This window comes from Nanorana parkeri, unplaced genomic scaffold (genome assembly GCF_000935625.1).
Source record: "Nanorana parkeri isolate BGI_ZX_2015 unplaced genomic scaffold, ASM93562v1 scaffold662, whole genome shotgun sequence".
NCBI lineage: Eukaryota > Metazoa > Chordata > Amphibia > Anura > Dicroglossidae > Nanorana > Nanorana parkeri.
Window position 1 is genome coordinate 550,458 of NW_017306930.1, and position 17,390 is coordinate 567,847.

Genomic DNA, 17,390 nt, shown 5'->3' on the forward strand with positions numbered 1-17,390 from the left:
CCAACACGATTTCACGCAGCCACGTGAATATGCGAGATTGCATCACAGCAAGCAGCAGGGAAAGCAATGCAAAGCACACTGGGAATCCAGGAAGTTGGTGAAAGTGATGGGCAGATGGAAGGCCGCACTCACTATATAAAAGGGATTTTTTTCAAGTAAGCTTTGATTGCATTATCATAAAAAACTCTAGTACGTATATTCCTATTACAGTGCTGATGTTATGCCAGGATAGTGTATGCTGGGACTATATTGTGGCAGCAAGCATATAAAAAAGAGGGTGGAGTGGCGGTGCATTCAAGTCAATGACAGGCATTGATGTGCCACGTGTTCTGGTGCGGGAACCAGCCCTATAAGATCTCACAGCCTCCTAAGGGAGTAGCTCCATCCTGGGACCAGTCTGTGGGCCTAAGTGAACTGGGGAGCTGAACACCTGTGTGGTGAAAAGCAGCCGGTGTGGCTTGGGGCAGCACAAGGTTGCTTCTAGCTGTTAGTCAGGGAAAACTGTGTTTAGTTGGTCGCCAAGTGGCAAGGGTTTATTTTCATGTTTGCTTTGAGCTACTAAAGAGAGTAAATAAACTGAAGGTGTGCTTATCACCAAAAGTCATTGCATGCTGTGGCTGCTTTCTATGTGAAGTACTCATCCAGGGGTCACACACATCCGCTGCCGAGCTAATACCTGCCTAATACCCTCACAATAAAAATATAAATTAAATTAAAAAAATTTATATTTGTGTAATGCACATTATTCTTTGATATGCCTAAATAGCTTTGCATACCTGAATGTGTACAATAAACCTGAGCAGGCTGGCTCTAAGGAATCAGGAAATTTGGTGTAATGGGTGGGCTGCACTCACAGGCAAAGCTTTAATCTGGAGTCCCAGCAAGTGCTTGTGATGTGCTAAGGCAGACAGTTTAATGAGCCCATGTTTGCCTACAGCGTAACTCATCAGCTGTGTCTTAGGCCAGGGACTGACATGTCCTACTTTACACACTGCTAGACAGCCTCGAAAACAAAAAGTGCAAGATAAATATTAGCAGTGTGCCAGCAGATAATATTTAGATTTACAATATTGCTGCTTTCCTAACATGTCAGATGTTCAGGTCTGCCTAGGGCACAAGACAACTTGTAGCTAGCCAGCTTACCAGCTGTTTCTCTTCTACTTCTTGGTCAGTAGCTGGTTCTGTTAGGCATGTAAAGACTCTTTTATAGTAACTGCTGCAGAGGGAAATGGAGTAAATAGTGGAGCTTTTTGAAGTATTTATTCTCTCATATGTTTAGAATACTTGCAGGTAGAATCTGATTGGTTCCCTTAGATCAGGGGTGGCAAACTCAAATTCATCGGGGGCCGCATCAGCAGTATGGTTACCCTCAAAGGGCCGGTTGTATAGGACTATGCATCTACTCTTTATTATCATAAATAGTTGCATATTCTAATACAAATTTATAGATTGGTTGAACAATGTATTTAGCAGACAATGACCGCAAGATGTAATAATGAAGAACTGCTCTCCTTATGCAGTCTGTGTAATGGCAGTTCCAAAATTCAAATTGCACAGAGCATGCAAGTATTCTATGAACAATTACAAAAAGAAATGGGATGTTTTATACAGTGTCTTTTTTTTAAATCCGTTCCTTATTATTCCAACCATAGGCAAGGCTCCTGCTTTAGTAATGCACACAAGACAACTGGAACTGTACACTAACTTCAATTCTTCTACAATTGTACTGGCTGCCTGCAGAATACTACAGGAGGGGTGGATACAAGGCCAGTCACCCTGCTCAAGGACAGAGAGCAGCAGTGACTGGTCTTATTTACAGACAGAGGTAAAGTTTCACACTGGATTACTGCACAGATCTGGAAGAAATACACAAAGCACATCAAGTAAGAATACACATGCCTCTTGTATTAGGACAATATTTGCTTATTCTGGAGTTCAGCTTTAAAAATACACCATTATTTCTAATGTGATACACTTTAAGACCTCTAATGTGGTCTTAAAGTGTATCTAAACCCAAAAGCAAACATGTAATATATTGCATCTTTCCAACTCGTAGATGTGGTGGCTGCATTATTTTTTGTTTGTTTTGTTTTGTCAGATTTTATTTTTAGATTTTGGCCTGGTGATTTGGCCAGTAAGTCTCTGTTGTTTTTCAACTTCCTTTAGCAGGCTAAGTTGTTAAGCAAACGCGTCAGATGGCGGTTGACACAAACCATTTAAAACTGACAGGGGTGCGTACAATGGTCAACGTTTATATATTTATGCAAAACCTTTATCCTAAAAGGAAAGAAAGAAAAAAAACTGTTGCTGTAAGTATTTAAAAAAACGTTTGCTGGAGTTTAGCTTTCATTTGTTAGTCAAGTTTATGCTGCTGTACAAGGTTGGCTCTGTTGATCCTTCATAGAGCATAGACACCCTAAGACAGGAAGTGGCTGGACCACCGGGTGAAAATAAAGGAAAAAAAGCCTTCAAAAAGAAAACCACATCTGAGCATTGGTAAGCTGCAATATATTAAATTTTTGTTTTTGAGTTTAGATACACTTTACCTTGTATGTTTGGCCATATTCAACATTCAGCTTTGAGTGTTTTTCAGGCACCTTTTAGAGTGGAAAATTGAATTAATGTAATATTAAACTCAAATGTTTTTTCAATAATGAATCCAGATCAGACAAATATACTCTGCCAAGCTCCCCTTCCCTGAACTTCCTGTCCAGTACAAGATTACAAGGCACAGCACAGTCTCCCATCAGCCATCCATCTACTAGCTTGGAGAAGGGAGAAAGGGTGGGGGGAGGAGAGAGGCTTGTCTTGCAGTGCCTGTGTGTTTGTGAAGACACACAGGTTACTAGCACACACAAGGGTGGCTCCATAGGACCCTGCAACAGAAAGGAGCCACCCTAAAACAAAATATCAGGACCAGTGTTCAGGGGACCAGCATATTCGAAAGGAAACAAACTTTTAAACATAAGGAGCAACATCCATTGTAAGTGATTGCAATGGAGTAGCTGCTGGAACGCAGCGCAATCGATCATAAAACTTCACCCTGCTTTCTGGGGCGGGAGGGGGCGTGGCGGTGCATTGAATTTAATGCCCCCCCTCCCCCCCCCCAAAAAAAAATAGGGCTTGCTAACCGCTCTGGAACGCACCGCTATCTGTGTGAACAAGCCCTTAGTGTATGTGACAGGTCCTAAGGAATACTAGCACATTTTTAGAATTCTCAGCAAAACATGCAGCAGATTTACTCTTCTATACCTACATATATTGCATTGTGGGATAAAAACATGTTTTTGTACATTTTGCTAATCATATTTTGAGTGTTTAATTTCAGAAAAACTGCATTTAACTGATTGCGTATGTATTTGCACACTAATATTTAGGATGTTTACAAACAAAGCAGAATCGTGTCGTTTTTGATGAGTTTACCTTTCTTCTTTGTAACATAAAAAGCCTGAATATATGAAAAATGCTAATGGCAGTGCAGAATTCCTGTGCACAGCTGACGTACCGATAGACCTAGCAGGAGCCTCTCTGACTGTTTACAGGCAAAGATGCACTTTGATGTTACCCCCTGTAGAGCTCTCTACATCACTGGCGGCAGCACAGGGCAAACTTTAATCATTAAACTGAAAAATATGGCTGATGAAAGATTTTTAAATTGTCTATAGGGTGTAATTGTAATCAAAGTAATCAAACTTGATTCTGAGTAACAGTGTAACATTATTATCTGTTAGTTGTCTTGGGTCCCAGAAAGTAGGCACTAATATACCTTAAATTATCCCACATGTTACAGTCTACTTAACTAACGAATAGAAAAGGAAAGCGGGAGATGAGATCATTGTTTAGGGCTTGTTCACACCAGAGCCGGAGTGGATCTGGATGCGTTTCTGCATATGCAGTGCAGTGCATTTTGCCGCATTTTATTATGCATTCCAGTGCGTTTTTTAAGCTTAAAATGGGCTTTCAGGTGTGGTCCAGAGTAGGGCTGCAGCTAACGATTATGTTCAAAAACGATTAGTTAGCCGACTATTAAGTTCGATTAATCGAATTAAAAAAAGGCTCCAGTGACGGACTACTAGTTTGTATTGAGATTGTAGTCCATCACAGGAGCAAGCTTGGAGCGGTTGAAGTAAAAAAAAGTGTGGTGTGCAAAATAGTACATTATACAGCGGAAAGCAGAATAACACCAGCTATAGAGGAATACAACAAATCCCAGCAATAATACATTATAGTATAATGCATGTGCTGGGATTTGTTGTACTCCTCTATAGCTTGTGTTATTCTGCATTGCACTGTATAATGTTCTATTGCTGGGATTTGTTGCATTCCTCTATAGCTGGTGTTATTCTGCATAGTGCTGTATAATGATTATACAGCGGCGCAAAGCAGAATACCACCAGCTATAGAGGTATACAACAAATCCCAGCACATGCATTATACTATAATGTATTATTGCTGGGATTTGTATTCCTCTATAGCTGGTGGTATTCTGCTGTGTGCCGCTGTATAATGATTATACAGCGGCGCAAAGCAGAATACCACCAGCTATAGAGGTATACAACAAATCCCAGCAATACATTAATACAGCACTATGTGGGCGGAAAGTGCAGGCTTACCTGAGCAGTCTCCCTGAGATCATGGGCCTGTCTGTTGGCAGCTGCCTTCACCCCCACACCTGCTCCTCCTTGCTTTATCGTGCCAATGGTGGATGGGCGGGCAGCGGCAGGTCCGTGAGGCGGGGTGGAGGAGCGGCGAGTCTGTGAGGCGGGGAGGAGAAGCGGCGTGCGGCCTGCCGCAAGCAGGCCAACTAATTGAAAGTCACCTAATCAATGAGTTTACATCGATTGTAATTGACTTATTCGATTTGTTGTTGGGGCCATAGTCCAGAGTGTTTGCATCCGTTTTTATGCATTTTGGTGTGTTCCAGAGCAGAAAAAAAGGCCATGCAGCAGTTTTTCCACATACACTGGAACTGAACACTGTGGTGTGAACAAGAGCCCAAAATATCAGCGGAATACATGAGATGAGTTTTTGATGCATTCTTAAATTTCTCTACTCTGCATCTGCTCCGCACTTGGTGTGAACTAGCCCTTAAATGAACTTGCAAAGTCTGAGGGCCGAGGTAAACTCTGAAAGCATTAGGAATGGAAAGGAGTGATGGCTGTAGACTAAAGAGTTTATATTATGGCATGGATTGTGTGTGGTTAATACATCTACACAAAAAATCACTTCATCCGTGGATAAAGTGAGATGAGCCCTCAGTGATATATTTTTCTCTGTGCCCTTATGCCTGTTATCCAATTCTGTAAGATCCCACATTGGTTATTGCCATTTTTAGACCTGCTCCTGATTAGGACCGTATCACAGCACGCACACAACAGACTGAGTATGGGAAGAGATGCCCTTCCCTCGCTCTCCCTGCTAGCAGAAACAGGAGTCATCTAAATACCTTATCTGTAGGAGCAGTCAACAAGTATAGAGATAGTGCTAGGCTTTCTTATTAGAAAGACCAGCACGTTCTTCAAACACAATGTAAACTATGTTAATTTGTTGTTTTATACAAATAATAAAAAAAAAATATAAAACATCAATTATTATGAAACCTTTTAAAACTGAAACCATTATAATTTCCCTTTAATGAACTAGACTGGTTTTATTAAATCTAAAAACATTTTTGTTGTTTAATTGAAAATGACTACAAAAGGTTATACATGAAGGCTGTTGTCAGAGCCAACAGATAACCACAGAGATTTCAGTTGCCTCCCAATCATGTTTCAAGAAGGCCTGGAATGAAAGGGTATCTAAACTGTAACAAATAACTTCTTTTATTTGGCCCCTTTGGGTCTGTTAAATATACAATTGAAAGTGTTCTGTTATACCGGTTTGAGAGGTGAAAAACAAATGTGTTGTACTTGCCAAAAATCTTGTCAGCTGAACATTTTCTGCACTGACTGTTATTAGTTACTGTGTTCTCAACTATTTATGAGGACTACAAAACTCCTTCTCTCTAGGTTATGGAAAAGAGAAGGTGTTCTTTAGTCCTGTCCTGTGATGACAGCACTGTTTCTCCATATATACAGTCAAGGCCAAAAATATTGGCACCCCTGCATTTCTGTCAGATAATGTACACCTTCGTGCAGAAAATTGTTGCAATTACAAATGTTTAGGCATTCTCCTGTTTATTTCTTTTGTTTGTATTGGTATGACACAAAAAAAGTGGAGAAAACAAAAAGGCAAACCTGACATTTGTAATTGCAACACGTTTCTGTGCAAGTGGTGCATTATTTGACAGGATGACTGTACATTAACATTTTCACATTTGGGCAGGAAGTGTGTTACTGGCAGAATTAACAGGTGAGAGCCTAAACTAATGCAGACACCACATCTAAGGACTGGTAAGCTGCAATATTACATTTTTTAAATGTAGTTTTTATTGGTTTTGTATACTTTTAGGGTTACACAGATACCAAGTACAGTACTCGGTACAAGTACGAGTACATGTGCCGATACTTTTGAGCTCCAAGACTACACTAGAGAAAAATTCAAAAATGATGAGGTTGCAGGTGTCATTTGTAAGGAGCACACGGAACTCCTGTGATTTGTACATCTCTGTTTTAATGTATGATTTTGTTTTGATAAATAAAGGGATGCACAGATACCAGTTTTGCGAGTACGAGTACTGATACTTGTCCAAGTACTTACGAGTACTGATACATTTTTGGTAATTGTCATGTGACAGTTTTTCTAAAACAATACAGACTAATGATTTCAGGACAGTGGTGGAGCGACAGAGCCAGGTCACCGCTGCAACACTGGTAGTTATCATGAAAATGCCAAGTATCTGCACTGGTACTCGAAAAGTATCTGTGCATCACTACTTTTAAGGAACTTGTTCCAAAATAAATATTTTCCGAGCAAACCAAGAAAATATCTGCTTCAAGCACTTCTGACAATCGAAGTTCCTCTTGTTCTGAACTTACTCCCTGTATAGATGGTCCAGCTATAGTAAATGTTACAAGCTGTGCTAGAATTGTTCACATGGTTCAGAAATCTCATGGTACGCATAGCCAGTCTAATTTAACTGCAGAAAATGCAGCCAAAAAGATTCCCCATTAAAAGACCAATACTTCACCAGCGTATCATCTTACAACACAACTGCAGGGGGTAAGCTGTCAAAGCAACGAAAGTGTGCTGTATATTATATAAATTTCACTGCACAGAAAATGGTTTCAAAATGACACATCAATAACACATTTTCTTATGAGTTTAAATAATGTAGCCAGCGGGGGATATTGTTTGCTAAAATTCTACTGCATGTATTGATGCAAGGTTGGGTGTCTGACATATACTATATGCACAGTACATTTAGGGGTGATTTGGTAAAAAAAAGAACTCAAGGAAAAAACCCCCGGACCCTACCCCCGGACTTTTTGGTTTTGGTCTACGGAGTAAAATAAAAAAAGTTATACTCACCCGATCCTCTGAGCTGCCTTGCTCTTATTCTGGTCCTTCCAGCCCCGCTCCCTCTCTGCTGCAGCAGCCTAAGGTTCCTGAGTCATCACGTTCTATACGCTGTGTATAGAATGTGGGGAAACGGAGAGGCATACCATCGTTGCAGCATAGGAGGAGGAAGGCTGGAGGGAGCGCTGTCATAGCTGCCCGGCTCGGAGGATGGGGTAAGGATAACTTTTATTTGCCTCCCTATACCAAAACAAATTATGCTCGGAGTTCTTCTTAGGTCAGTCTATTTTCCCATTCTTACTACACTGACCTCATCCATGTATCCCCACTCAAAATAGCCATCTCTGCATCCACAATGATGTTTTCCTCTCTGATATAAAAGTACCTGGCTGCAAGCCCATCTTTCAAATTATATTTTTTATCTGTTTGCAATTTATGGAAGTATAGTTAACGAAAACAATACTATATAAAGAAAAACATTTGGGTTTGCTTAATTCACAATCCATAGGTGTTCATGTGATCCTCCTTCCTTCCTGCCTGGGTTTACATTTAGCCCATTGGGTCACAGCTATTGCAAAGTACAGAGCCACTCATATTGGATTTTGACATCATGACTGTGATCCAAACTGTCCAATGACAGCTGTGTTCACAGCCATATACAGACACACTGGCTGCCCAAGTGTGCTTTTTAAAGTGCTGTTTATAGACGGCATTTCAGAAATACATGTCCACCCCCCCCCTCAAAAAACTGTTAAAGGAGAACTATGAGATGAGTGATTTCCACTCACCTCATAGTTCTAAGCCGACCTGTGACAATGAGACTGTCACAGGTCGGCTACTGGGCGGATCCCGTCATCTAAGTCGGGATCCGCTCCAGGTGCGGCGTCTCAGTATACCGCGAGCTGTAGCTCGCGGTATACTGAGCTTAGGGTAACGGGAGGGCGCTAGTTTGTGTCCTCCCGTTACCCTAAGGAGAACTATGGGGAAAAACACTGACCCCATAGTTCTCCTTTAAATACCGAAGGTGGTTAAAGAACAACTCTGGACATTTATTTTTGTTTTGGATAGAGTGGGAAGGGATATTTTTCCCTAACTTTGTCTTTGGTCACTAGGGCAGGAAGTGAGGGAAATATCCCCAATGGGTTTTTTTAATGGCAATAAAAACCTGGTTACAATCCTTTCCTGCTCTGAACAAAGCGAACCTAAAACAAAAATAGTTTTTCTGGAGTTAGGCTTTAATGTTAAAGGCAGCCTTTACATTTCTACTTGGCAGTTGGTCCTGTTCCAATAATGGTGCAAAGTCAAGTTGCAGATATAAAGGGAACAAATTAATACACCTCTATTATCATTAATCATGACATTTATTTTTAACTTGACTTGGTGTTAACTTCTTGTATTCTAAAATAAAATCTATAAAATTGAGCTCGAAGACAGGCAGGGAGGAGCAGCACAAAGAGTCAATCGGGTGTGCTGCAGTGCAGGGTGCCATGCTGATGGGAGCAAAGAGCAGACTGACAGAGACATGAGCTCATCAATGTGCTGCATTTCCTTTTGCTGTCCAGTCATGGGGTGGGACTGCAGAGGAGACTGTAGAGAAGAAAGATCAGGTTCCCTGCAGGCAGGACTGTTCTGTGTAGCAGAGCTGTGTAACCCTCAGGACTGTATAGACAGTAATACAGCTCTCATTTATGTATCACACCAGTGTATTTAGCTGTGTGCCCAACTTGCAACAATCTCAGACCAAAACAAACATGCTTTTGAAGGCGCATTTTGGGTACCATTCATAATGTGTGTGCAAAAGAAATGCGTGATTTTGTGCGCTGTGGAAACACACAATTTTGTGCATGTTCATCTAAACACAGGTGTTTTTATTGCTATCTGTAACCATGCTGCTTTTAGCAGGGGTAACACTTTTGGGGTCTTTTGGTAAATGTTTTCACACGAGTTACACATTTTCTAAGTGGATATTGAATGTCGTGTGAATCTTGTGAGAAAATATTTATAAGTAAGATTACAGTCCATAAACCCATCCCACTCCTAACAGTCTGGTCCCTAGGGTTTAGTGGATGCTGCGGTGACAAAATAGATGGTGCTGTCACAGATATGAAGATAAGAGAACACCAGCACTTCAAAAGTTGCTGAAGAGCACATCTTTTATTGATGTATGTTTGTATAAACACATAATAGTAATGTTTTGGGGTCACGCTGGATCCCCTTCATTAGACAAAACCATGTGTTATATCCATCTGTGTCACATGATTTTGCCTGATGAAGGGGATCCTGCGTGACCCTGAGAGTCGTGATTATACAAACATTCACAAATAAAAGACATGTTCTCCAGCAACTTTGGAGTGCCGGTGTCCTCTCATTTTAACATAAAGTTAAAGTGTAGCTTGCAAACAGACAGAGATCCTTCTTAGGACCACATTATAATTGTGTCAATGTGCATAATATTTTACACTTTTACTAATGTATGAATTTGTTCAAATCCATGTTAGAGTGTCTAGTCAGCCTGGCTATTATGCCAAATGTCTGCAGACTCCATGTTTTTATAGCCAACGCAATACAAATATCTACTAAAACATGGTAACTCAGTGATCTGACTATTCCCTATGGCAGTGGTGTATTGATCACAATAGTGATTGAACAGAATTGCAAATCCTTGGGCAGACAATGCATTTCACATATGTGTTCTTTAGCTGTATATTAGCTTTTTTTGCTTGGGGTTGAGCTTTAAGAATTATGTTAGACAAGATATTGTTGTGTTTTTGTTTTTAGCAGAAATGTTTTTTCCATTTTTCTTTGTTGTGCAGTGGTCGTGGTTGTTACTTTTAGAAGCATTTGCAGTGGCTTTCAGAGCGAGCTGAAACAAAACAAAACGGTTCAGTAACTTTTATATGTTCATCTGACATGGCAAATAATTGCCTTTAAGTTCTTAACATTGCCCTCTTCTTTTCTGCTAGGTATTGAAGATATTGTAGCAATAATGATCCCAGAGCCGAAAGGAAAAGAAATCGCAAGCTTAATTGAAAGGAACCTTAATGTGACTATTTACATTACTATCGGAACACGGAATTTACAAAAGTTTGTCAGCCGTACATCAGTGGTGTTTGTTTCCATATCCTTCATTGTCCTAATGATTATTTCACTGGCCTGGCTTGTCTTCTACTACATCCAGAGGTTCAGATACGCAAATGCTCGAGACAGAAATCAGGTGAGTTCTGTTTATGTAACAGTTTTCAATACAAGGGAATTTTACAGCCACTGTTTGTGTAATTAAACTGTGCACACATGTAATATGCAGAGCATCCGTTAAAGCAGTAGTAAACGCTCAATCTTTTCAATAATGAATCCAGGTCAAACCAATTTACTGTACATTGCCCTGCAAAATATTTCTGTAATTCTTTAATACTGTAATACTTAGTCATCGTGTTTCCAAACAGATGGCTCCAACTCTTTTTCAGCTGAACCTGTCCTGTACAAGATCACAGGAAAGAGAAAGGAGGTGGGGTAGCAGGGGGGAGTGGATTGTCTTCCCTTGCTGTGTCTGGGTGTTTGTGGAGATGTACACAGCTTACAACACACACAAGGGTGACTCCATAGGACCCGGCAAGGAAAAGGAGCCACCCTAAAATGAAAGATGAGGGCCAGTGCACAGGAGACCAGCTGATTAATTTAAACATTTAAACATCAAGGAGCAGCATCCATTGTAAGTGGTTTAATCAGCATTTTGAAATGGCTTAAAGCATTTTGACTTTAATATCACTTTAAGATGGGCTGAGCAGAACCAAAAAACCCCTTCAGTAAAACCTGAGCCTATTCTGCTATTCCAGACTGCATAACGCACAGAGTGCAGATGTCAGCACTGAAGCACTCAGTGTAGAGTTTAGAAGTAACACACAGAGCAGAGGTCAGGAGTAAGTAATGCACAGTGCAGAGGCCAAAAGTAAGTAAGCACAAAGTGTCTCTCAAAGCAGCAGTTCCCTCTCTCTCTCAATACAAAAGTAATGCATACCCCAGGTTGAGAACTGCTGCTCTAGATAATTTTAAAATACACTTGCGCTCATTCTGAACTGGTTATTCACTAACAGAACTGACAGGCAGGTACCTAGAGGTGCCTACATATACCTTTTACATAGCTTCCAGATTACCACCTGAGAATACGTTTTTAACTAAAGGCAACCCAGTGCCCCAGGTTTCAGAACACTTTTGGGATTATGTGCAAGGTATTTAAATGTATGTTCAGATACCTGAGCCTATCGCATTTAACCTTTTCTACCTCTGAACCATATTTGCAACAGTTTTACATATATATCATATTTACATATATATATCTATCATATTTATATCAAGTGTTTCAAACTTGTTCTTTAAAACTCTCACATGCCTACCACCTACAACTCCCAGGACCCTGCCAGTGGCAGTTTTAAAGCAAACCTGTCACTTGGCATTACTCATAAAATCCTTATGCTTAGGAGTATAATATACCATATGCTCCCTTGCTGAGGTTGGCTTACAGTACACTTCACAGGGTAGGAGGAGTGGCTTAGAGGACACTTCACAGGGGAGAAGCAGTGGGGTAAATTGCTTACAGGACACTACTAAGGGTAGGAGTGGGGGAGTGGCTTAGAGGACACTACACACGGGAGAAGGAGTGGGTGGTGGCTTAGAGGACACTTCACAGGGAAAGGGGTGGGGAGTGGCTTAGAGGGCACGATACAGGGTAGAAGGAGTGAAGGGAGTGGCTTAAAGGATGCCTCACGTGGAGGAGTGGCTTCAATGGCACTTCAAAAGATGGGGGGCATTTACCTCCGCATTGCATCTAGTTCTTACATGGGGATTTCAGTACTATAATATTGTACTGTTAGATTGGAAAATTGGCTTTCAGCACAAGCAGGTTTTATGTATTCGGTGTTAAATACATTTTAGATTGCGTTTTTAGTAAAAACAGAAGTGTGAATTTAAAAATAAGTGAAACGATGAAGTGCTAGCATAAAAAGCATCCAATTCTACACTATTTGGTCAGCAAAGCGTTAGAGGACCAGAACTGCTCTTTTTATATAAAGGTTATGCATCAACCTTTAACTTCAATGTATTTAGTAGATATATAGGATTTCATACATAGCATAGTATGTTTCTGTTTCGATTTCCTGAACCATTTATCAGACAGATGTAAAGATAGAATTATATCCAGATGTGGAATGTGTTGTAAAAATTGTTTGCCACAGAAGTTTCATACTGAAAATTTTCAGACGGTGTCATTAAACACTGAGAATTAGATACCTTCCCTACTGTGTGTAAAATGGAGAGTGTTATAATAAATATCCTGATGGTGCTGATACACAGGGGTCTCTGTGTTTCTGTTGACATAGCCACACAAGGCAAGTTCTGTGCAAGAGGCTGTTCTTACTTGAACACAGCTTAATGGCTTAGTAAATTTAGAAAACCATGCCGGGAGAGAAAACCTCAATCACAACATACACTGCATGAAGTTCACCAGAGGCATGAACGTGTTTTCTAATTCACTGAAATAACCAATAACCATTAATCAGGTAGAATCTGTGACAAGTAAAAATGTTAAAACTGCATGGCCTGAAAGCAAGCTTGTAGTGAGTCCCGGTACAATAAACTGCCGTTAGGAGGATATGGTAGAATCCATAAGATAATTTTAATTGCTTTGTGTTATTGCACATATATCAGTACATAAGGTAAACCTGGTTTATAGTTTAAGCCTATCTCCAGGGAAAACAAAATCATCAACGCTTGCGGTGTGGCCTCCCCCACACTGCATGGGTTAACTACTTGTTAAAAGAGAAGTATTGAGAGAGTAAAATGTACTCTTCCCAATACTTAGAGCTGGCTTGGTACACTTCAGCTGTCTCACGCTGGCTCTACAGATGAAGAGCTGAGCGATCACGAGTCGATGATTGCTCAGCTCACACTATTCTCCCTGTTCCCTTCTCCCTGACTCGGTCACTGCTCCCTACAGGGATTCCTACCTCCCTTCTCCATTCCTCCAGCACTCATTGGACCAGCTAGACCTGGCACTAGAGAGGTAGAGCCAGCTGTCAATTGGGCAGCGGGGTGGATCACGACAATATTGTCAGGATCCTTCCCAGATGCAACGTGGCTATTTGCGGTCAGCATATCGAGGACCGTAGCCAGCTATATGCCGAGTTTGGGTCACAGGAGTGTATTAGTAATTTTGCTCTTGTAATCCAAAACAAAGCCAAAAAAAAAAAAAAAAGATTTGGTTTCAGCTCTCAATTAATGCCTAGGTGCAGCAGATAGTCTGGATACAGACTTTGACAGGTCACTTCTCTTCATTCCCGACCACAATCTGCAGTGTAGACGGTCTCTTGACTGACGGCTCTTATTCCAAGGTCTCTGCACTTTCCCAACACAAAACAAGGCTCCCCTTACATTTCTTGTGCCTATGCTGATTCCTGTGAGAGTGTACCCCCTCCTTCTGCAATCCTGGGATCTCCCTTGTGTCTGGATAGTGCAGGGATAGTGAGATAAGACATGTCAATCAAGAGTCTGTCTACTTTGCACAGAGTGGTTGGGGAGAGGAGTGAACTATCAAAGTCTGTATCTCTGTTTTTACTGCACACAAACGCATGGGATAAAAAGCAACTTACACTGTGGTGGATAGGTTACTGAGCTGTGAAGAATAATGCAAGGTAAGACGACTTTTTTTTTTTAATGGATCTGAGAACGCAAAGTCTTTTTTCTTGACCCATGACTCTCAAAGAATTTAAAGGACAGTGGGCACAGACAGCAATTTACTATGATGTTCTGGTTTAAGATATCAGTAGTTTGTTGGTGGGTGGTACTGCTGTCCTGCCATGTGCCCAAAGAAAGGGGTGAGTAATTTGCTCTGTTAAGTAGTTTGGGGGGGGTACATTGCATCTTAGTATGTGTAACCATTAAAACCCAAGTAATCCTATAGTTGGCAGACCACCTAGCAGTGCAAACATCAACACTTACCTCTTGTGAGTGTGAATACAAAGCTTCTTGTCCTCCTGGTTAAGAGTTTATTGATGGTTCGCACTCTAAATACATAAAACCTGCTCTCTTACGAAATTTGAAAGGCTGAAGTTTTCAGGCAAGACCCACCTATAATAGATGGGCATTTTTATAAAATACATTATAGGAATTCTGCACTAAAGAGCTTCTACAGCAAGGTACTGTAAGGCCCCATTCACACTGAGCGATTTGCATTTTGAGCGATATTGTGCGTTTGTCGCGCGATATCGCGCAAATGCTTGCATTGAGCAAGCTAGAATCCGCTCCAAAAAGGGTCCTGCTGTAGCGACGCACGACCCGCGACAGCGACGGACAGAGCCCCATTGCCATGCATTGGAGAGCGATATCGCGCGGTAAATAGCCGCGATATCGCGGGAATTACCGCGCGATAAATCGCTCAGTGTGAATGGGGCCTTACATTATCTATAACTACCACTATTATCTTTTAGTTAATGTGTCAATTCTCCTTGGTTGCCATAGATTTCTGCACTCTTTATTCAATGTTTGTTTTATTTTTTGCCCTCTCTTTCCGAATGAGTGCAAGGTTTATTTGGTGCACCTGTTGCCCCTTTTAACTGTATTGTGGAATACATTGTATGTATTATATGTATATTTAGCTGTTACCTGGAGTTCAGCTTTAAGTAATGATTTCATGATTAAATTAGTTATAGCAGTTTGTTTCAAAAAATTTTATATTGCCCGGTTTTTAATACAGTAAATAGTTTACAAATTACATCTGACAAATCCAGTCAGTATGTAAAAATATATATATCTATATAACTCAAATAAGTCTAGTAAGGAAAAACCTGGTTGGGTGCCACAAGTTAATGCCATTTGCACTGTAGCTTGCCATTTTGCCAAATACCTATTAATAATAATACCTAATGATAGACCTTATATATATACAGGTGAAACTCAAATAATTAGAATATCGTGCAAAAGTAATTGCAGTAAGTGCTGCAAAAGGGGCCCAAACTGGGTACTGAGTACATAAGCGTGCTTGAACTTTTCAGAGGTCCGATATTGTTCTATGTACAATCCTTGTTTTATTGATTGCATGTAATAATCTACTTTTTTGAGGTTGTGGATTTGGGTTTCTTGGGGTTTTCATGAGCTGTAAGCCATAATCATCACAATTATGACAAATCACGGCTTGAACTATCTTGCTTTGCATGAGTCTATCTCTTATATTAGTTTCACCTTTTAAGTTGCATTAGTGAAATAAATGAACTTTGCACGATATTCTAATCGAGTTTCACCTGTATATATGTATTCTGTTACTTAAAGTTAAGTAAAACAGCATTTTTATATCCCCAGAGCAAACACAAAAACGTAACTGTTGATCCTGCTAGACCCTAACTTTCTGTGAGGGGGTGACAAGTTATCCCACCACTTTTAAAATCTAGGGATCATTGTCACCCTCCATCAGCTGCCCGCACAGACTACAGTGTGATGTTCCAGGACAGCGAGAGGTGTCTATTGACATTGTCACTGTTGACAGTCAAGCTTGTATCTTGTCTACCACCAACTGGTCACACCTACCTAAATTTTCTGGAAATTTTGAAGCCATGTGAAAATTTTTTTATTTTTCCCTGGTTTTTTCCAGAAAAGATGGAAATTGAAAAAATTGAAATAAAATTCAGTGTGGAGTATTTTTACAAATTGAAAGTCATTTTGTTACACTAGGAACAGTTTACAGGATGCAGTATTATGCTTGAAATAAAAGTACAGCTTATTCAGTAAATAAACTAAACTTGCTTTTTAAATTTTTATTTTTTATTACAAATGGAATAACAAAGACTGTATGTGTTAATAATATTTCAAATATACATGAGAACAGGTAAGCACCCCCTTTCCCTCAAAAGCAACAAAATAAGCAAGAAACCGTAAACATAAAAGATAATCAGATTTGCCCCTTGGCACCAATAGCAAATAAAAGGTAAGTAACTGGCATTATTTGTGCCAGTAGAATATGGACATTGGTGGGTGTAAGGTCAACCTCAATCTTTAAGCTCCATAGCGAGATTTAACTTTGGAGTGGTGCTTTAAAAAAATAAATTGAGAAAAGGAAAGAAGACACAACAAATACATGCAATTTAATCTATCTCATTTTCTGAACTATTACTCTCATTTTCTTCTTCCTCTTCATATTTGTCATTTTTCTCATGGACTTCTAAAAACCTCACGCTTGCACGGATAGAAACAAGCTTTTCTACCTTTCACAGGTCAGTTTGTTTCTTGATTCGGTATTAATATTACCAAACGTAGACTAAATTCTTTCACATGCAGCAGAAGATGCAGGCAGTGGCGGAGCTAAGGAACAAAGGGCCCTGGTGCAAGATTTTTTTTGGGCCCCCCCCCCCCCCCAAAAAAACCCCACAAACACAGCGCTCTCCTTCCGCAGCGCTTGGCCGGCTGTCACTTTCTCTATCGCTGGGCCCCCTAGAGGAATCTGTAGTAATCAAGATGCGTGAGGTGTCAGAGGTTGTGTTGTGCAGAGACCTTGCCACCATGTTGCAGGTGGGATATGTTTTGCAGAATCTCAGACTGCATTCCTGGCCCAAATCCCTGAAGATGTTCTATATTCTGCAACATTTGAAAGTACTTTTCCAACATCAAGTCCTAACTAGATAACGTGGCGGCAAACCGCACGATCCGCCCGGCTCAACTGGCACCCACAGCGCGATCGCCTGCAGTAGGCGACTCCGTGACCGCGCGACAATTCGTGCGGTTTTTGCATGAATGCCGTGCAGTCGGGAGTCGCCCAGGTGCACGGCATCAACATTTTACATAAAGTTTCCGACATCTTTCATTAATATTATATAATCTAAATACCATGTCAAAGATATATTATTTATCATTGTAAAAGAACATATTCCACACTTTTTTTTTTTTTTTTTTTT

General features: G+C 40.4%; 1 protein-coding gene across 1 annotated transcript in view; it reads left to right on the forward strand.

The window, feature by feature from the left end:
• RNF150 (ring finger protein 150) overlaps nucleotides 1–17,390 on the forward strand; it is a 105,091-nt gene that overhangs the window by 33,831 nt on the left and 53,870 nt on the right. The window contains exon 2 of the mRNA XM_018563415.1: nucleotides 10,422–10,672. Within this exon, the coding sequence (XP_018418917.1) occupies nucleotides 10,422–10,672 (251 nt within the window). The remainder of the gene's footprint in view (nucleotides 1–10,421; nucleotides 10,673–17,390) is intronic.